The sequence below is a fragment of the Lutra lutra genome, chromosome X (genome assembly GCF_902655055.1).
Source record: "Lutra lutra chromosome X, mLutLut1.2, whole genome shotgun sequence".
In the NCBI taxonomy this organism is placed as follows: Eukaryota; Metazoa; Chordata; class Mammalia; order Carnivora; family Mustelidae; genus Lutra; species Lutra lutra.
Genome location: NC_062296.1, coordinates 67,816,116 through 67,838,531, shown reverse-complemented (window position 1 = coordinate 67,838,531; position 22,416 = coordinate 67,816,116). Strand labels below are relative to the sequence as shown.

The 22,416-nt window shown below is 36.6% G+C and overlaps 1 protein-coding gene across 1 annotated transcript in view; it reads left to right on the top strand.

Annotated features, from left to right (window-relative positions):
* The window catches only part of CFAP47 (cilia and flagella associated protein 47), a 544,336-nt gene that overhangs the window by 209,442 nt on the left and 312,478 nt on the right, over positions 1-22,416 (top strand). The window contains exons 33-35 of the mRNA XM_047716464.1: positions 4,317-4,398; positions 6,245-6,331; positions 14,539-14,731. Of these exons, the coding sequence (XP_047572420.1) occupies positions 4,317-4,398; positions 6,245-6,331; positions 14,539-14,731 (362 nt within the window). The remainder of the gene's footprint in view (positions 1-4,316; positions 4,399-6,244; positions 6,332-14,538; positions 14,732-22,416) is intronic.

The window sequence follows — 22,416 nt, the reverse complement described above, 5'->3', positions numbered from 1 at the left end:
TGACCTGAGGCGAAGGCAGAGGCTTTAACCCCCTGAGCCACCCAGGCGCCCACTTGATCCTTGATGACTGATTTATTAAAATAAATGCTTTAATTCAATAAGGCAAACATTCTAATGCCATTTTTATTTTATTTTATTTTATTTATTTATTTTTTTTAAAGATTTTTATTTATTTATTTGACAGAGAGAAATCACAAGTAGGCAGAGAGGCAGGCAGAGAGAGAGGAGGAAGCAGGCTCCCTGCTGAGCAGAAAGCCTGATGCGGGGCTCGAACCCAGGACCTGGGATCATGACCTCCATTTTTATTTTAGAAAGTTGGTTGTGATTATATCTTTTCTTTCAGAAGCTTTAGTTATAATTATTATTTCAAAAGAAAGTAGTAGTGTTTTAATATCTAATGAATTATTAACTGTGAACTGAGGAAAAAGTTTCAGACACTTAAATCTTTGTTGTTTGTGCATTACAGAAACGAAACAGTTTTCTGGTAGCATCATTAAATTTGATTACTTAGAATTGTCATGTTATTCTTGTAGCACTTTTGTTGGTATAGGTCTCAGTAGTGTTGACATTAACATGGGTGCTTTCTGTTTTAAAATTTTGTGGTGTGAGTTTGCAAGTATGGAGGAATGATTTTGGAATTAATGCCAAGCCATTCAAATTTATTGCTCTTTTATCAGCAAATACATGCCTATGAGGATATGTTGGCTATGATAATATTCATGAATATTTGAATGTGGCAATATGGGTCATTAATCCCAGATTCATGCATCTGTTTCATCATGGAAACAAATGTATTAAATTCAAAGTATTCATAAATGTTATCAGCTCTCACGTTGGAATTCGATGCCAGTGGATAAGGACTTTTATACAAGTGAAATTATATTGATTTTGTGCAATAAATGAGAAATTCAAAAATCTTTGCAGATCAAGTTGAGGATTTAATAACTCATTACATCTAATTTTATTTTGTTCTACTTAGTGTAAATCTGGAAGAAATACACAAATGGAAAACCTAGCATGTAAAATTATAATTAAATCAATTAGGAAACTCAACTCTCTGTAAAACTACTGAACAGATATAGAATCTATTGACAAAAGAGAATCGTAAATACTGTCTTAGGGACTGATGAAGTTAGGTCTTGAGATAAATTCAAAATGAAGAAAACAAGTCTCATGTAGGAGAGGAAAAATAATTTCCCCTCTACCCTTCTAGGTTCTTAGCTGAGACCTACCCCCCTACACCCCATAATAAAAAGACAGGAGGAAAAAAAATGATTATGTATGTAAGTACAGCGGCCCCACAAAGATTTAAGATTCAAAAGACAGCCAAAAGATGAGGATTCTATACCATGCTGAGCTAAGGAAAATGATAGGGCTCTAGGGCTTTAGAGAGGGAAGGGGCCAAGACAGGGAGGAGGTAATTCAGAAAAGGTGAGAGGAAATATTTGTTACACAAAGGTAACCCTGTCACACAGATACATCTCTCAGCAGAAAAAGTTACCTCCTGGAAGTAGGGTTCTTCCTGGTGGGGCCCCTTTGCTAATATTAATTTCCTTGATAAAGGTATGTTTTCCTTACAAAAGGGTGACATCTACTCTGTTTTTAGAGCTCCTGTCCTGCAGTTTCTCAAAATAATTGGTGTTCCAAAGAGGTATATTTTGGGGTGGAATATTCCGCTGTCCCTCACTTGATAGCAATGTCTGTAAAATGCTGTGAAAGAACAAAATTCACCTGAGTAAATTTTAGCTCTCATATCAGTTTTATTCAGCAATTTGAGACTTGGGCAGTATCCAATCTAGCAGATAGAAAGAAGCTCCAATGACCTGTACAAGGCAAGAGGTTTTATATCCAGAAAGAAGCAAGAACAAGGGGGTTGTACTTCGGCAATAGGGGGAGCAGTATATGCTATCCCAAAATGTACCACTTTGGCATGGGGATTATTTTGAGCCGAAGGCAACTGAGACCCAGCAGACTCAGGAAAAGTTTTTAACCTCTCTCTTAACTGTCTACAAGAGTTTACACAGGGTCTTATACCAGGAGAGGTGCTATTGCCAGAGATAACTTTTCATATCAGAAAGACTTAACTACCTGGCATGGCAAATGATTGTTTACCAAACATTTGCTCTTCTCATATTCCTGTGAATTGTCTTCCTCCCCTTTGAAGACCCAAACCCCTACCCCCATCTCCTTAGCCTCAACTGCCTGACCACCTCTCAAACTTCATGACTTTGTGAGGCTCCCATAAAGTATGTAATTATATCTCATTGTTTTTTTTCCCCGCTCTTAATCTGATTTATGTCAATTTGATTATTGGGCTAGCAAAAAACTTAGAAGGTAAGGAGGGAAAAGTTTTGTACTCTTACAGCAACAGAAGCGGACTGGTTATTGCAAAGTTACTTTCTCTAGGAGGGATGGTAGGGGTCTGTCAGGCAGATTACCTAACTAATGCTGCTCAGGCAATTCCTGGTTAACTGGTTTAAGATTCCATTTCTGGGAGGTACAAAATCATAGTGAAGTTAAATCTCACTTTGGTGACATGGAGCTTAGCATGAGTGACTCCATTTGGGGCCTGTTGTCTTTCGTAATGCAAAAAATTCATTTCTTCATCCTGAACATTTTACCGAGGGCCTCTTCTCTGCTGGACACTATGGAATATTCAAATGAATACCATGTGGTCTCCTTCTTCAAGAAGCTTTCAGTTTAATGCTTCCCTGATAATTTTTCTTAGGTTTTCAGTACCATTTAATAGAAGTGATTATTTCCTTCTGAAATCCCATATTTGCTTTGGATGCAAGGAAGTATTCCAGTTTCTATATATGTTTCTAAGCTTTCTGTCTTTGTTTTACCTCTACGATTTCAACTTAATGGACCATCATCTCATTTGAGTTCTTACAAATGCTTTAGGTTCAGCTACTCCTGTAAAGGAGTAGTGTTCCATTAAAATATAGATATTATTTAAATCTATAAGAATTCCAGTTTAGTGAAGATTCATAGGAGTGATGTAGATCCAGATGGGAAATACATGAAAATCAAAGAGAAGGGATGATATTTAACTGTCAAACAAAGGAGCTTTATGTATGCAGCATGATTTCTTACACCAGCTTCCACTGGCCCATGGCCAAGTGAAACTTAACAATTCTAGAACTCTGCTCTCTGCTTCTACCCCCACAAGGGTTCCCTTCCTTATATCTTTTTTCTCATTCATTATGCTACCTTCAAGGTTTGAACTTTCAGAATCATGTTGAGGCTCCTTTCTGCCTTTTCTTTTTCTCCCATTTCAGTAGTGATAGGATTGCAAAATGTATACAGTGTTGAGGACTAGATATGATATTCCCTGATAAATGCTTATGGTGAATGGCATTCTATGCTCGCTGAATGAGTTCAACCTAAATGTTTAAATCTCCGCTAGGAAACACTCCTGCCAAAACTATTAAACTGTATGAAAGTAGTTCTGGTGGTGATAGATATGCATATGAAGACTTTGAATAAAAACATTTCAAGGAGTACCTGAATGACTTAGTCAGTTGAGCAACCGATTCTTGATTTCGACTCAGGTCATGATCTCAGGGTTGTGAGATCAGAGTCCTGCATCAGGCTTTACACTCAGCATGGAGCCTGCTTAAGACTGTCTCCCTCTTCTTCTCTTGCCTCTTATCCCCCACTCACTCTCTCTCTCAGAAATATATCTTTAAAAAATAGTTCAAGAAATATGACAACAAAAAATATAATCTTGAATGTGATAGATTATATACATATGAATATATATGCTCTTAAAAGTATAAAATAACAAATCTGTGCTGCATCAGATTTACTACTACAAGTTTATATTATCACAGAGGCCAGAAAATTTAGATATTCTTGGAAAAATAGGTGATGGATTATGTTATATTTGTGGTTTTCCATATTCAGCTGTGTGTTGTGATAGGCATTCACTGAGCATTGGGTGACTAATGATCTGTTAGATGGTATTCAAAGTTTTTCCAGATAGTTTTCAATTTTTTTAATGTTCTACAACAATAAAATGGTTAGCAAAGTCATGTAACTCTATATTCTGTTATCATATAAGGATAAATGTAGCTGATTGTAGGCATTTACTAAGTTCTTTCTCATTATTAATTCTCTAAAGGAAACATCATATACACACTTCATTGTTAAGGGAAGTGTTAAAGCTAATTGTATAAATTTTAAATTAAAAAAAATAAAATTCAATACATATATAAACTGTGATATTGAAATAACTGAAGTTCAAATGCAGGTGATATACAAACTGGGAGTATTATACTATAATAATTTGGATTTTTCTTTTTTGATTTTAGTGCTCAAGGAGCATGTATTTCTCATGTACTGCCAGAATTTCTGCTTGAACCAGAAGATTATGAAAAGTGGATTGAAGTTACAGTAAGGAAATATAATTTCTAGGGAATAATCTGCACAGTTATTGAATTGACTGATCTTTGGTATTTGTTAGAAAATTTCATCATAAAATCTTGATATTTTATTTATGAAATGTCCTATGGATTATGCCTCTCTGGACAGCTTACTTATATGTGTGTGTATAAATATTTAAATGTATATATACACATATATGTAGATATTTTTATATATATATACACACACACACACACACGTGGTCATACACACACATTTTTATATCTGTCTAAAAATCTTTGTGGAGTTCCTTTTGTCAGGGAGCAAGAATATCCTGTCCTCTTCAAGGTCCTTCCAGCTAGACTAAGAATCAAATTGATATGAGACTGATTAACAGGAGAAAATCAAATTTAATAGCTTATGTAAGGGGAATCAACACAGACCTGGAAATTCCAAAGACAGGCAAAATGAGGTATTTATGTCATTCTGAACTAAGGAGAAGGGGTAGGAGGAGTCTGGGACTTCAAAGGGAAGGAATGTACCTCATAGGGTACCACGAAGAGCAGGTGTTTGGTAATTAGATGTTTGTCCTGCTATATAGATGGGTCACTCAGATAAAATGTTATCTCTGCTAATAAAGCTTATTCTGGGAAAGACCCTTTCTCCCTACCCCCCACTATTTTAGATTCTTCTCTGAGTTAAGAGAGGGGCAAAAGTTTCTCTTAAGCCCAGAGGGTCTCAGTTGCCTTCAGCTGAAAATAGGCCACATGCCAAAGTGGCGTGTTTTGGGGGGACCTGTCCCAAACCCCTGCAACCAACTCCCTTTGTGCCAAAGTGATGCATCTTGGGTCAGCCTACCCTTGGCCCCTATGCTATATAGAAATTGTTGCATGGCTTTCTTAAATATATAGGTAATTTCTTCTTTTATGTGGTCTAGAAATTAAGGATTGTGTGTGCTTATGTAAATGTTTTCTTAAAGTAAATTTTTAGACTATGTATCTTCCAACAAAAATATTGGTTTAATTTTCCCACCACTTGTCACATCCCTTCTTTAGTTAAAGGGGAGAATAGGCAGAAATTAGTAAGATATGTATAGTTTTTTTTCAAAATATACAGTTCATTTTATGGAAACCTCTTGAGAAGGTGAATTGCTTGTAGAAACCTTCAGGCTTTGAGGCAGCTCTACTTTAGTCATGGCTCTGTTACTATACTCACCACATGATGTAAACAGGAGAACCATGGGCTTGTCTTTTTTTTTTTAAGATTTATGTATTTGAGAGGGAGGGGGAGGGAATGCGTGCAAGAGTTGGGGGAGGGGCAGAGGGAGGGAGAGAATCTCAAATAGAATCCCTGCTGAGTGTGGAGCCTGACATGGGCCTTGACCCCACCACTCCAGGGTCATGACTCTTGAAGCTCAACCAACTGAGCCACCCAGGGGCCCACTGGGGCCTATCTTTTGATACTCTACTGAGTTCCAATGGCTTAACCAAAAAATGTGTTTCTTTTTGGGACTCAGAGTTCAGAATAACTTTGCATCTCATTCTGCTACTTCTGCCACAGAATAAGCTAGTAGGGTCATTGAATGGATAAATCTTTGACCTCAGTAAGGGGCTGTGTACTCTAGGAAGTTATTTCTATTGATAGTTTCTATTACTTGCACATGGGGAATTAGAGATCTTGATGAATGTATAGATAAAGTATGCAAAAGTTTGTAAAAATTAAAAAAACACTTATATGCTAAGTAGTTAAAACTTGGAATTTATATTTGCCTTGCATTTTAGTTAATGTTGTAATATTTTATTTATTAAATTCTTTTTTTAAATTTTTGTTAAATTCTTTCACTACTGCCTTGCCTGTGTGTTCCTGTATACCTAAGGAAAAGCCCTCTGTTGTTATAGACATGACTCAGTTTGAAGCCTGGAGTAAACGGGCATGGACAGATGTATTCCTTCAGATATACAAGGTAACATTTCCACTCTTGTTCACTGCTGGTTGTTTCGGTTGATTTAGCTGAATCGTGTATTAGTTAAGGTATAGATGGTGCTGCTGATTAAAGAATTAAAAAATACAGTGGCTCAAATAAGATAGAGTTTTTATCTTTCTCATGGAACTGTTGAGAAGTAAGTGGTTTAGAGACAGCAGAGTATGTCTTCCACCCTCAGTCCTGGCCTTTTGTCTCTGCGTTAGTCTCTCAGAACAAGGAAGGAGTAGTGGCGGAAAAGTAAAAACTTAAAGGATGTCACCAAAAAAATGCATCATTTCCTTTGGGCAGAGTTAGTCCTATGGTTGTACCTCACTGCAGGGGATGTTGAGAAATGTAGTGCCTAAAATAAGTAGCTACCAGTTGTATTCTGGTACTAAAAGGAAGGATTAAAGAATGGGTGATAGTGAAAATTATGGTTTCCACCTGTACTACATACTAAACTCTTGCTATACATGTCATTCTGAAGAGGTATTCACTAGGAATCATATACCAGTAGGCGAGACCAAGTTTTGATGAAACTCTCCAGTTTACTCCATGCCAAATTGTGTATGTGGGTAGATTAACACAGCATAAAATTATGCCTTCACATCCTGTCCCTTTATTGCACGAACAAGTACTGGTTTCAGTACTGAGCATTATTCCCTAGGGTTCTAAATGTGGCAGTACAGATCCTCCCCAGTAAGACCAGTGGAGGCTTTTGCTCTATTTTCACACATTGAAAACACCGGTAGAGTGAGCTGTGGGACAACAGAGTTAAAATGAGGGAGAAGTTAAAGAAAAGTAACAATTAGTCACTGAAAAGAAAGGACAAAATTGGTGACTGAACAGTGTGTAGTTTATGGCAGACTCTTTGCCAGTAAAGGCCTTTTAAATGTGAGCTTATTTAATCTTCACAAGCAGTAATCTCCAGTTTAGACATGAAGAAACAAAGTTCCACAGGCATGCATACTGTCTCCCCAGATCACCTGATTTTAGCTATATAAAACCACCCAATGTAGATCAAGCTTATCTCTTCCTTGATCTCTGCTGGGGCCCAGAAGCCTAAGGACCCCTTCCTGCTGTCTGGTAGCCTGTATCCTCCACTGCAGCCAGGTACCCATCCTACCCTCTAGAGAGTTCTTTCTACTGCTTAATTCCTACTTACTCCTTCTTTCCTCTTCTTCTTCCATAAGCCTGCCCTGCTTTTTTTTTTTTTTTTTTTTTGGCCAGATGTCAAGGGGGTAGAAAACCTGCTTTTTCTTGAGTAATTCCCTGAAGAATGTATGAGGATATTAATGACTCTCAGTCAAACTTGGATTTGGGAAAAGACATTTTCTACTTTGTTTCTTAACTCCAAGCTGTATCATCTATGATTTTGCCCACTGATAGGGAAGAGCAACTCTAAAACAAAAGGGCAGCAAGTGCCCTACTTAATGGACAAAGTAGTCCTAATTTCGGTTTGTGGGCTTTATTCACTCATTCATTTCTTCATTCATGCATGCATTGATGGATATGTTTATGTCATCTAATCTCTCTTTCCCATCCTAGAAGTCTATGAATTTAAAAATCAAGTATTACTTGTAAACTCAGAATTTGATAGTGTGTCAGCTACATAGTATATGCTCAACAAATACTGGCTGAGTAAATTGACTTAATAACTTTTATGGTGCAGACACTGTAGTAAGCTCTGGGGTTTAAAAGTAAACTTGATATAGTCTTTCTCTTCCAGGATTTTGTGTCCTGGAGTATATAAATTATTACTCATATCTAATTACAAGACTTATAACCAATTCTATGTTAAGGTAAGCCCAAAAAACTAGTGGTGAATGCACATAGAGAGGAGCCTACCTTTTCTGTGCCTTAGAGAAGGTTTCTAGGAAGAAAATCAGTTGAGCCTGACCCTGAGAAATAAGTAGGGGTTTTCCAGGCAAGGTAAAGCAGTGGAGCATAGGTTAGAGAGGGAAAGAAAGAGTATAATTTGTGAGAAAGAGGTGGTAGGTGAGTTTTATTGGGGAGCAAGACAATAACATTTGTCAAGACAAAGGGAATTCAATGTGGAAATGCCTGAGATTAGATACAACATGGTATATTCTAAGGAAGAAGCACACTATGACTGGGGGTAGGAGGTGTGGACTGTGATCCCAGTCATAAATTAGAGCATGGTTGACTTCATAAGCCAAACCAAGGAATCTGGATTTTATGGACTTCAGCTCCTGAAGGATTTTAATCATGAGGCTGACATATGAGCTTTGCATCCTAGAGAAATCACTCTGGTACGATGTGGCATCTGTTTGGAAAGGTAGTGCCTGGTGCTAGGAATACTGGTGGTAGTGGGAAAGATGAGAATGGGACCGCTTTCCTAAATATTAGGAGAATTCAGAACGACTTGGTGAATAACTAGATCTCAGTGGGTGAAGGAGATAAAGAGGTAAAAGATGACAGTGGGTCCTGCGGGGGTGACTGAATGGAATTTGATCCTAGTCCCTGAAATAACAAGACAAGCGATAATAATAGGGTTTTGTTGGGGGCGGAGGGTGAGATAGGGTAAGAAGGCATAATAAATTAATTTTGGTTGTGCTGTATAATGATGCCCTGTGTCATTACCAGGTGGATATATCCTTCAGTCAGGAAAGAGATCTGGGTGGCAGCTCGTGTGGGATTCTTCACTGATTCCATGATAAAGTCGTAGGAATAGATAAGATGGCCCAGTTAGGTCATCTGCAGAGCTGTATTTCTCCATGTATTGTGTCTAAAGCATGGGTGGCTCTAGGAGCTCTATTAAATCAGAACCATATTGGCAATTTCTCTTGTGAAAGTAAGCAATGCTGAGATGAGTTTCACAGGTTGGAAAGAATATGGTGATTTTCACACAAATCCCTTTAGGTTTTCTTTTTCTCCTTCCTAGAGGTCATGTGTGCCCTCAGGACTGCCTTTGTCAGTTCTTCTTGGCTAATAGTTTGGATAAAGGATACAACTTGTCTCACCCAATTTGATTTTGTGTCATTTGGGTATTTTTTCCTGTTAAATTTCATGTTTAATTGTTGCTATTTTCTTGCATTATATTCCCAATTCACAAAAATGTATTGATGACTAAAAAATGGGTCATTGAAGTACAAAGAGATGAAAAACAGTAACAGAAACACTCAAATTCAGAATGCTATTTTAAATGTAAATATAAGGAGGGCTTTCATGTGCATATAAAACATGAATCTGTATGTAATGAAAGAGGTAAAAGTGATATTTTTACTGAAGAATCTAGGCAAGAGAAATATGATCAATAATAAATATCTGAATAATAAGTTTAGGTAAACTGTTGATTCATTTGTTCCCAGTGTACTGTCTGTTATAAGGTGTTTTTTTTTTTAATAGTAGCATGATTGTGTCAAGTATTTTGATATTTTTAAATGAAGAGCAGTGATCTTTCTGGTTAATTAAATACATTTTTCCTCAAACCAGTTCAAAATCTCTCTGTTATAAAATTGTGGAGTATTTGCTGCTAAAGGTAGGCAAGACACCAGTTCTACTGAGGGCATTACTTTAGAATTTCATGCCTCTGTAGAAGACAAGTAAAGATAGTACAAGGTATCATATTTGTGAGGAATACTTATTTATTTAATTTGTTTTTAAAGATTTATTTATTTATTTTAGGCAGAGAGAGAGTGGGGTGGAGGGGCAGAGGGAGAGGGAAAACTGCACTGAGTGTGGGGCCCAACACGTGGCTTGATTTCACAACCCTGAGATCACAATCTGAGCCGAAAGCAAGAGTCGGATGTTTGACCAACTATGTCCCTGAAGTGCCCCTGTAAGGAATATTTAAAATGAGTTTCAATAAAACATGATTGGAAAGAAGGTAAACTTGGTGAAATTCTTTTATTAAATGGCTTTGCAGGATGTCCCCTAATGGCAGTGGCATGCAATGTGCAAACAGTTATTCCCACAAGTGTTAGCAAATATTGCATGCTTTGGTTGGATCTAAAGGAATGTATGAACACATTTGCATATGTGTGATAAGTCTATGTGAAGGAAAGAAATATATGATGATGTTTTATTCTTTTATCAATGAAAGTCCATGCTCTTAAAGGAATAATTCTTTGTCATTAATTAAAGATTAATTTGTAATGTAGCCTGGAGAAAATCAGTTGGTGGTAGATATTGATAGACAGTTGGTCGTTGGTCACAAGAAAGGGTGAACCCTTATTCATAGGGAAATGTAGATGATTAAAAATATGCTTCTGTTGTGAATTCATTGTTAAATAGAAAAAAAATGTAAATACGTCAAAATAAGGCTACTGAGTTACCTAATTGCGTTGTGATCTTTGTAAGTTCAGGATCTTTATTTCCAATTTTGAGATGTGCTGGTTATGAAGAGAAGATCAGTCTCACATGCATTTTCTCAACAGGAGTGAGATTTAAAATAGTATGTTCCTAGCACTAATGTTTTTCCATATTTATCATTTTTATTTTAAGTGGCTAGCTCAAATATCCATCAGGTAATGTTTTCTGTCTTGGACATATACCTACAGGATTTGAATATCGTGATTTTTAATGTGGTACAAAACACTAAAGCATCAAAAGTTTGGCTTTTTCCCAAGATTTGTTGGGAAAAAAATGTTTTGAATTGTTGAATGGACAGAAAAACTGAATATGATCATGTAGTTTCTACACAGCTGAGTTGATGATTGGGAGCTGAAATCCAGCCTATGTGCTGCTCACTAAGACTATAGACACTATTGGAAGCTGTGTCTCAACAAATTAGTTGCAGGGGGGCTTTTACTTTAATAAGGGTACCATCAGGATAATAGTTTCTCAGAGAGTGTACCACATTCTAATTTGCACAAAGACACTGTATAAGATTTTGAGCTCCTCGCAATGGAAGCCAAAGAAACTTTTCCCAAAGATGAATGCCACTGAAGAGTAGAGTACTATTATCTTTAATGCTATTTCCCAAGTTGAGTGTTGTTACCTTTGACTTTTGAGTGTGATTGGCTCGTCAAGCAGATTAGTATTTGGTTGTTATTTGAAAGTAGATGAAGTAGATTTTAATAAAAATCTCTATAATTTCTGGCTTTGTGTTGGGCCTGATTATCCATAACAATGAAGCTGAACATCTATTCTGTTAACCTGTAAATATGAGGTAAGCTTTTCTCAATTAGTAGAAATACAGAAAAAGAAATTACTGAATATATAAAGTGATGTAGAATTCAATACATTCATCATCTAGGCAAATGTAGATAACTTGATAACGATAGTAACTATCATTCATCTTACTGATATGAAGCTATAATTATTGTCATTACTACTACCAACATAATGTTCTAAATACTATGTTGAATCTTTATTTTTTAATTACAACAATTGGTGGTTTTTGTGGTTTCTTCATGCATATTTCGTGGTCTCTGGGAGATAAAATTGGGAGAAAAACACCTAAAAACTTCAAAGAAAAGATTGCATCGGGGCACCTGGGTGGCTCAGTTGTTAAGCGTCTTCCTTCGGCTCAAGTCATGATCCCAGGTTCCTGGGATCGAGCCCCACATGGGGCTCCCTGCTCAGCGGGAAGCCTGGTTCTCCCTCTCCCACTCCCCTTGCTTGTGTTCCCTCTCTTGCTGTCTCTCTCTGTGTCAAATAAATAAATAAAATCTTAAAAAAAAGAAAGAAAAGATGGCATAAGTTAGAAACCCAGTGTCCTAGAAACCCAGGATTTAAATAGGTAAGGGAAGAGAATCCTGCAAATGAGCTCAAAATAGGCAAAAAGATAGCAGTAACACTGTATGGTACCATGAACAAGGAGGGAGGAAAGCCTCTGAGGGAGGATGTGTTATCAGATGAAATTGGGAGGTAGTATAAGGTAATGATTAAAAATTCCCTATTGTATTAGACAACAAAGATGCCAAAGGCACTTTCAGGGTATGAGGGTGGGATGAATTGGTGGAAGGTTATTAGGTGGGCTTTGGTTTGATGAGCAAAAGGAATGAAAGTGGGGACAATGGGTTAGAAAACTCTTTCATGGGTTAAACTGGTGGAGGGAACAGGTAAAAGAATCAGGGGGAATCCAAGTTTGGGAGAGCTCTCTAAAAGCTGAGTATAAGTGAACATGTTTTGATATTGTTGAGAAGGGAGAGGTTAAAGATCCAAAAGCTAAAAAAGGCAACTGATGCATGATGAGTAGTTTTGGCATCTAGTACAAGAGAAGGAATAGCTTACCCACTGTGGCTGTAGAGAAGGAGGAAAAGTGAGTATAGATGGTCACGTTGTAGGACACTACAGCATTCTCATCTAGGATGTCATCCCTTTGCTCTTTGAAGTAATGATGATGGGTCTTCTGAAAAAAACTAGTGTATAGGCTGAGAAGGAAGGAGATCTGATAAGAGATGAATAAGGAGCCAGGAGCCCCTATAGGTAGTAGGAGTGAGAAGACAAGGGAAAGAGGTCTCTGGGCTTGCAGGGCTTTATCTTTATTTGAATCAGTGGTGCATCTTGGGTTTCCTGGAACCCCTATAGTGACCCCCTTGTATGATGTGTGCTGTACCTTAGAGGTGAGGTCAGATTGCTGCTATGCCTTCCACCACCAGGAAACTCCCCTATAGATTCAGTCTCTTCTTGGAGCTTTCTCTCTACCTCCTGTCTTTTTTTTTTTAAGATTTTGAAAATTTATTTGAGAGAGAGTGAGTGAACGTGAGAGCAAGCGAGTGAGAGATCATGAGCAGGAGGAAGGTCAAAGGGAGATGCAGACCCCCTGCTGAGCAGGAGCCTGATGTGGGACTTAACCCCAGGACCCCAGGATCATGACCCAAGTGGAAGGCAACTGCTTAACCGACTAAGCCACCCACATGCCCTTTACCTCCTGTCTTAACTGATGTTTCTGTCTTCACCCCCAGATCACTTGTAGGTGGTCCTCTTTGATAGGGCTTGTTGATGAACAAGCTTGAATGCTTCTTTTTATATTTTCTTCCTCTATTTTCCTTTTTAAAAATTCTTACTTTATGAACTTAAATTATATTCTGTTTACAACAAATTTGTGATCTTGAAAATATTTAGACTTAAATGACTTCAAGAAATTTTGTTAGAGTGATAAACTTCTATGGTATGTTTGAGCACTATTTGTTATATTCTTCTACTTAATCTGAACAAAGGAAAGGTAACCTTCTAAAACTTAAATCTGATCTGACTTTTTCTAATTCCTACTCAAATTAACTGTGCCTTTTTGGCATACATTTTGAGTTAAGATTTACTAGAATAACTTACACATAGTTTAGAACATTCTGTGAAATTACAACAGATTAGTAAAATTAAAATTTCACCTCATGTTATGATCTACATCTTATTCATGTTTTTGTTGGGTAAGGTCATGACATTTTTTTCATTGCTGTTCCATTTATTCATTATGAGACCAATCATTACTTTTAAAATATTATTTTCTTTAAACACCGTCCAAAAATATAAGAGCTATTTCCTGGTAGAATAACAGCTTGAATTTTAAACAGAAACACTAACAAACAGGTATGGTATAACCTTGTTCTTAGAAACTTTGGAAAAGGAATGAACTTTGGTAGCATGTTTTAAATTGTTGTTCTGCCTTTTACACTTTACCTTTTAAAACATTTAAATATTTAAATGGTTGAAATTCAACCATATCAGATTAAATATCTTTCTAAATATATTTTAGCTAGGGATTGCATTGTTTCACTATCATGCTGCTATTTCCAAGCACAGTAACTAGTTTTGTATCATGCACTCAGTACATAATAATTGAATTAAGGAATAGATATAGACCTTCTTACCTCTTAACTAGAATTCAGTTTATGTTTAAAACAGTCATATTGCTTCCATATCCAGTGCCATGGTTATCACAGGATTCTCTACAGGCCTCCTTCTCCTCTAAATGGTACTTAAATTAAGTAGGAGAAAGTTTGCTTGCAGACTTTGAGACATCACAGATTGTACCTCACAATATGTAAATATGCGTTATGTGCTTGCTGGCCTATGTCCACGAGGATTTCAAACGTAGCTGAGATTTCGATAGGCGAGTTATTATTGCCTATACTCTGACTTTCATCTTTATTGTGGGGGGTCTTCTGATTTCTTTTACTCTTGGATGGATGCAATTGACCAGAAAATACTGATGTCTTCCTTTTATTACTCTTCCAATATTGATTTTTTAATTTTACCCTTCAAGTCTAATGAAGGTTCCCTCTTTTTCCCAATTTCAGGTTCTGGTACTATCCCGGGTTGTACCACATTGCAGCAACAATCTGCCCCCCATACATGTGCAGAATTCACCAAAAGTCAATCCTTGTTTTTTATCCAGCAACATATATTCTAATCCTGAAAGGATTCTGCTTAGTTGGATGAACACAAATTATGAGAATGCCCGACACATTATATGGAAAAACTGTCACCATGGTGAGAATTTTTTTCTTTAAATAAATTATTGCTAATTTTTGTGTGACAATGTAGAATTAGACCCAGAATCCATGGATTCTAGACCTGACTCTTTTCTGCAAAAAGGATCTCTTAACATCTTCGAGATCAGTTACCTTACATGTAAAATGGAAATAATAAAAGTTGCTTCTTTTTTTTTTCTAAAGATTTTATTCATTCATTTGACAGAGAGAGAGAGAGAGATCACAAGTAGGCAGAGAGGCAGGCAGAGAGAGGGGGAAGCAGGCTCACTGCTGAGCAGAGAGCTGGATGCGGGGCTCGATCCCAGGACCCTGAGATCATGACCTGAGCTGAAAGCAGAGGCTTAACCCACCGAGCCACCCAGGCGCCCCTAAAAGTTGCTTCTTTAATGTATTTTGAAGAATAAGTGATAAAAATTATGAAGAGATGCTCTCCAAAAGACAGTCTTAATATCATTGCTGATATTTTCAACTCTATAAAGTATTAAATTTTCGGTGACATGCTCAAATCTTGTGTGTACTTAGTTGATATCAAGTGAAATTTAACTAGAAAACATTTTACATGTCATTGTGGCAGTCATGTTCGAAGTCACTAAGTGCAGTAATGTTTCATAAATTTGAGGGGGGGTTGGTCATATTAGGTCCAAATACTGAGGCAAGTGGGTATTCATAAAGAGACCTTCAGTGTTCAGGTGGCCACTCCTGGTTCTGTCCTTGTGAAATGAGGCTCTATAAATTTTCACCCCACGAGCCTTCAGTTTTTGTTTTTTTTAAAATTCCAGTTTACCAGTCTAGTGTATTTTTTCCCTCTGTCATAACCACTGATTGTAGTGAGATGGATGGCACTGTGCATGCTGGTTGTTTCTGTGGCTTCAATTTGGGCCCCCTCTTCCAAGTACATACATACCTCTTCTGTTCAGAAGTGGTTGTGTTTAATTATTATATTTATTTTTTATACTGAACCCTCAGAGTTTAATCTAAACTTTAGAAATAAGAAGAAGATTTAAGAGTGTGATTTTTAAAATGAGACTTTGAATTACGATTGTTTTAACTTAAAGGCATTACTTCAACAAACATAGTGACATCAAGATTGAAACAGTTATATTGAAATATTGGTATTAGGCAGCAGTAAATAGAATATTTTAGTACCTTCTAATTGATGTGCTGATAATGTCAAAATAATTTGACTTGAATCTGCAATTGAATAAGATTCATATTTTATAAAACTGTATTTGGCCCTTTCAAAAATATTTTAAAAACTGCAAATTATTAGATTACTGAGGAGTGACACTTTAACCAAAGTGGTATAAAATAATGTACATATATTAGAAATTAGTATATTCATTTGTTGTAAAATTATTATAGTTCTGTTTTTATCAACAAAATGGTCTGTCCAAGTTAACTTCAAAGAGTTTGCTGCATTTTTAAATATAATACATTACAGGCACTGGCCTCTTTACTTTAAAAAAAAAACACTGAGTTTCATGCTTTTACAAAGTTTTTGCATTTTTCTCTGCTGTCTTCTGCTTGGACTATTATTTTCCTATTAATCTTCATGATACTGTTTCTCACTTCATTCAGGTGTCCGCTCAAATATCACTTTATCTGACAACATTTCCCAGTACCCTCTAAAATAGCTTATCCTTCCATCTTTCTTTCTTGCTCTGTTCTTTTCAATAGCATTTTTTCCAAAATTATATATATAAAATGGAGAGTCTGTTTCTTCCAATAGAATGTGAGCTTTTTAACAGGAATAGTCTTGTCTGTTTTGTTGTTCACTGGTGTGTTCTCAGAGCTAAGAACAGTGTCTAGAAGAAAACAGATATCAAATACTGTTTGTGTATATAAATGAATGAATATGGAGACACATTCAGGTTTTATATATTTTTCTATCCTATTCCAGACAATTGGATATATATTAGCTTGCCCCTTTGTACCTTTTGGTACAAATTTCAAGAGTCGGGTTGAATGGTTGAGATAGAAGGAGGCACTTTCCACATTGAACATATACCTGAGTACAGGTTGGTGGGCTTAGTAAGCGTGGAAGTCCATGAGGAGAATCTCTGTGAAAGATTTCACTTAGGTTAACTTGGGCTGAAAAAAAGTCATACTCATTTCCCCAGATTTTTATCTGTCAACATTGACACTTACTCTACTTAGATTCACTCCATTGGTAAAATCGGACCATCCTCACAACTTGGTGCAGTGGTTCTGTGGAGGGTAGAAGAGTAGGGCTGCACCCACCTTTCGATTAAGAAACTGTTGAGGGTGGGACCTAGCAATCTGTGTTTTATTAAATCCTCCATGTGATTCTGATGTACACTAAAGCTATAGCATCCCAGAAAGTAGTTTCCCTAGTGCTTTTAAATTGTTCACAGAATGATATTTGTTCATAGTTGTATTTCCGAAGAACCCCTCCTTTAAATAACAATTCCTTTGATGTAGTAGTAGATGCAAATTTCCTCAAATTAATGTCAGGCATCAAACCACAGATCCAGGAAGATCAGGCAATACCAGGCAGGATGAATGCCAAAAAAAAACTTTATAGCTAGGAATACTATATTTAAATTGCAGAACATCAAATATAGAGAAAGAATCATGAAAGAAGCCAGAGGGGGGAAAATACCTTGACTATAGAGGAGTTGAGATTTATATCCAAGAATTATATCCAACATCTCAGAAATCATGTAGTCAGGAAGATAGTGGAATATTTAAAGTGTTAAGAGGAAAAAAAATACCTAGAATTCTGTAGCCAAGAAATTGTCTTCCAATAGTGAAGGAGAAAACATTGCAGAGAATAGACAGTGGAACTTGCTTATACATTTTTTTGGGTAAACTGATTAGTTGGCAGCTTGCAGAGTCATCTTTATGAACAATCTGTCCTTGATCAGCCTGATGGGGCAACAAAGAATTTTTTAGTTGTTTATGGCTTTTGCAGAAACTTGTTGGGTTGAGCAGTGATGTCAACACGATAGGTGGTTTCCATATTCCGTTTCTGCTGAGGCCTTTATCAGCACCTTCTCCTAAGTTAGGACCAGTCTGACATATATTTCTCATTAGAATTTCTTTGTAATGATGTAGGAACTAGGAAGGATGTGACAAGTAAGCGAGCCTTCCTCTGTGAAGGAGAGTACGGAGTGGTAAAATTGGAATCAGTTGGTTCAGAGGCCTGGCCATCCAGGGCTTTGAATATCAGGACAATATTTTAGGACTTCATTCTGTTGCCTTGGAGAATCATGGGAGATGGCCAAAGTGGCAACTGCTATGAAAAAAAGGGTATTTGGTCTGGTGACCATAGTAAGTCTATGGTTTGAAGTACACTGAGGTCACATACATTTGATCAGCATACCCCGAATTTAGCACTGAGACTGAGACTTCTTAACCCTGGACTTTCTATGAATTTGCTCAAGGGTATATGGTGCCAGGTAGTCGAAGTTTGGGAGTTTCCTTTCCTAACTACATGTAGTTGCTAAGAGGCGCTTTTAAAAAGCAAACAAACAAAAATAAAAACAAGAATAAAAAAGTTATCTATCCTGTTTTTGAAAATTCATAACATGTGGTGATTTGTCCAAAGAGTGGTGAATGTAAAAAAAAAAAAAACATTTTCCATATAATAAATGAACACCTGTTTCGTGTAAGTAGGGGATCTTTTTAGGGCTTGCTAGGAGGTACGTTTGCCCTTTTACACTTACACTCTCGTTCCTGCTAGCTCTTCATATTGTGTGTGCTTAAGCCCTCTATCATTAATACAACAGTTAATGTTTTTCACTGATAAACCTTTTTTTATACCTTAGAGACAGCTGCTTCTTCAGTAGATCATGCTTATGATAAAGTATCTTCTTTGTTATTCTTTTGGACCCTTTTCTTCAATTGGTACATTTGATTGCTAATGGAAATTTCTCATCCTATAATCACCTGGTGATTTTGAGAACAGCAACAGACCATTTTTGTAACATAAAGTTTAATTTCTGAGAGGAATAATACTTTCATTTGACTGCACTTTTAACAAAATCCTGAAATTGGAGCATTTTGAACTGTCGCTTCAAAGGAGCTTTGTTCTACAAAATAATATCTATTATTTAACTGATGCTTATTTCAACATATTTTTTTCATGAAGTAACAATTGTAACTCTTATGATTGGAAAATACTGTTTTTATTCTATTTTTTTTTAGTGGAGTAGAATCATAAATTATATTTGGCAACATCTATCTTTTTTTTTTTTTTTAAAGATTTTATTTATTATTTATTTGACAGAGAGATCACAAGCAGGCAGAGAGGCAGGCAGAGAGAGAGGAGGAAGCAGGCTCCCTGCTGAGCAGAGAGCCCGATGCGGGGCTCGATCCCAGGACCCTGAGATCATGACCTGAGCCGAAGGCAGCGGCTTAACCCACTGAGCCACCCAGGCGCCCCCAACATCTATCTTTTATGTACTGTCTAAAGGTGCCCCTGATTTGACTTATCATGGGATAGTTTGTTAAAGTAAACTACATTCAGTATACAATTGCGAAATTGTACTGACCTTTTAATTCTATCTATTCTTAAAACTAATGTAGTGTTGAGGTCCTACATTTGTATGCATTGGTTGTTTCACATGTGTCTAATTTTCAACTTGATTAAATCAGAAAATAGTCATTATTTACAAAAAATTCTATATTTTTTCCAGAAGTTCCAAATTATCCCTTTAATATTTAGCATTAAATATTTATCATCAGGGCACCTGGTGGCTGCATTGGTTTAGTATCTGCCTTCGGCTCAGGTCAGGATCCCAGGGTCCTGGGATCCAGACCCACATCAGGCTCCCTGCTCAGTGGGGGGATGGAGGGGGTGTTCTGCTTCTCCCTCTCCCACCTCCCCTGCTTGTGTTCTCTCTCTCTGACAAATAAATAAAATCTTTAAAAAAAATTATCATCAGGTTTGCAAGATTAAAAAGCATGTAGATAATAGAAATGGTATAATCTGATATTTTAAGGTTACATTTAGAATGTTTTGTATTGGGAATGTGACTGTCAGTCAATATGTAGAACGTCATGATTAATGTGAAGGTCAACACTAAATTTGAAGAAATGCTAGGCAGTAATAAAAACGTGAGAACAGAAAATTAAACCATTTTTAATGGATTAGCATTGCAGTTCAATAAATCAGGGCAAACCAAGGCAATAGCCACATGTCCTGCAAAATGGAGGATGTAAAAATTCACCCACAATCAATTGACCACATTCTTTCTCTTTCATATTTATACCTACTCAGTGTCAGTGTGTTCTAGCCAGAGACCACTGGGAACATATCCATAGTTGAACAAATTCTTTTCAATGGGCATTGCAGGGGGGAGACCACACATTATGGAGAATCATGGAGTGCTTCACAGTAAAGGATATTATGGAAGATATTATGGGATTTGTGCATTGGCTCAGTAAATTGGGGACAGGTTCAAGGAAACAGGGATTCACCTCGATTGTGTGCTATCAGGGGCAGTGGTAATTCTATGAGTAATTTCATAAATCTTATTTAGAGGGAAGACTACTATAATCGAGGCTAATCCTTTAATTAGTAGAGAAGCAGTGATCACTTATACTAGCCAGGAGAGGGGGATGTTTGGTGGTGTCAACCATAAAAATAAAAGTTATTTTCTTAGGGAAATGAGTTTATTTGGGAATAGCAGAGGAATGGCAATTCTGGACAAGCAAACTATGGCAAGCCATAAGCAATTATGAAGAGACAAGGGGAAGTTCCACTTACATTAGGTTTAGGTCGAAATTGGGGAGGGTTGTTTTGAACAGAAGCTCGTAGGAGAGGTACAAGAGTTTGAGGATGTGATGGTTTCTCATTGGTTACAGGTACATTATTAATAGCTGGGGCAGAGAGGGGTCTTCCTTCTTTTTTCTTAAGAACAAGAAATAAAATGCTTCCTATTTTCTGCTAATTATGCCAGCTGCAATGAATGGTAACATACATCAATTCCCCCTTCAGGGCTTCCTCAATTTTTTTTTTTAAGATTTTATTTATTTATTTGACACAGAGAGATCACAATTAGACGGAGAGGCAGGCAGAAAGAGAGAGAGAGAGGGAAGCAGGCTCCCCGCTGAGCAGAGAGCCCGATGCGGGGCTCGATCACAGGACCCTGAGATCATGACCTGAGCAGAAGGCAGCGGCTTAACCCACTGAGCCACCCAGGCGCCCCTCCTCAACTCAATTTTAAGTGAGGTTTTCTCTATTCATTTTCACGTTATTTTGTAATATGCCAATTAAAGGACTAAGAATTTTACATATAATGGCTTATTTAATCCTCAAAACATGAACATCATGGTAACTGTTATGAGTGTTAACCAGAAAACTAAAATAGAGATGTTAATTTATTTTCCTAGGAAAATATGTGGCTGGGTTTTGAATCTAAGCAGTTTGACCTCCAAAGCTCATGTTAAGTATCGTTGTGTGATGCTGCTCTTTCAAAATGTTAAATTCTTCTTTAGCTTAGATCTGTGCAATTCTTGCAGGTTCTTTCCTAATGTCCAGAGAGATGTGTCATTTCCTTTTTCATCCACAAGAGTGGGTTTTCAAATCTGGACGCCCTTTTGTAATCACTTGGGAAATTAAAAAAAATAAAAACTGATGCCCCACTCCAAGCCAACTGAGATAGAATCTGTGGGGGTGTTGCCTGTATGTGGGCAGCTTTTAAAAGCTTTCTAGGTGGTTCTGATGCACACTGAAGGTTGAAAACTCTAATATGTGCAAATTTAAGAATAAGGAGTAAAGGTTAAGTAGTGCAAATATGCCTTATAACATAAATATTTGTCTGCTCATAACTTCTCCCCTATAAGTGACTTGCTTTGTTTGGCTCTAAACTTTTTTATATTCACAAACTGGGTGACTTATACAAGAGTATGAAAACTATTCAAAACATTTCTTTTATAAATTTGGCATGGGAGGTATTTTTTGTATTTCTTTTGAAGTCAAAGATACTGGTTGAAGCGGAGTCCTGAAGAGGCTCTTTCTTTTTTTTTTTTTTTTCTGTCTTTCTTTCTTTCTTAGAAAATGGTGCAATTGAATCTTTATTTACAAGACATTACAAGGTATGAGTTTTTTTGTTTTGTTATGTTTTGTTCTGTTTTTAAAGAAAAGGGTGAAAAAATAAAGAAAAGGATGGGATGTAGAGGTTTCTTCTAATCTTTTATTTACATGGATGATCTTGTATTATACCTGAACTTTTACATACTTAAGCGGAATCCAGTCAACATTTTGTCATTAATTATAATATTTACTATATGATTACTTTCTAGACTATGTTCTGGAATTTATACCCTTTCAACTTTCCAGGAAGTTTTATAATGAATACTGTTTAATAATATATATTATATACAGTTGACCCTTGAACAACATGGTTTTGAACTGTGAAGGTCCACTTATATGTGGATTTTTTTTTAATAGTACAGTACTGTAACTGTATTTTCTCTTCCTTGTGATTTTCTTAATAACATTTTCTTTTTTCTAGCTTATGTTATTGTAAGAATACCATATATAATACATATAACATACAAAATATGTGTTAATTGACTGGCTCTGTTTTCAGTAAGGGTGGCTATTAGTAGTTAAGTTTTGGAGGAGTCAAAAGTTCTACACAAGTTTTTCAGCGTACAGGAGTTGGTGCCCCAAACCCCACATTGTTTAAGGGTCAACTATATATGTCTGTA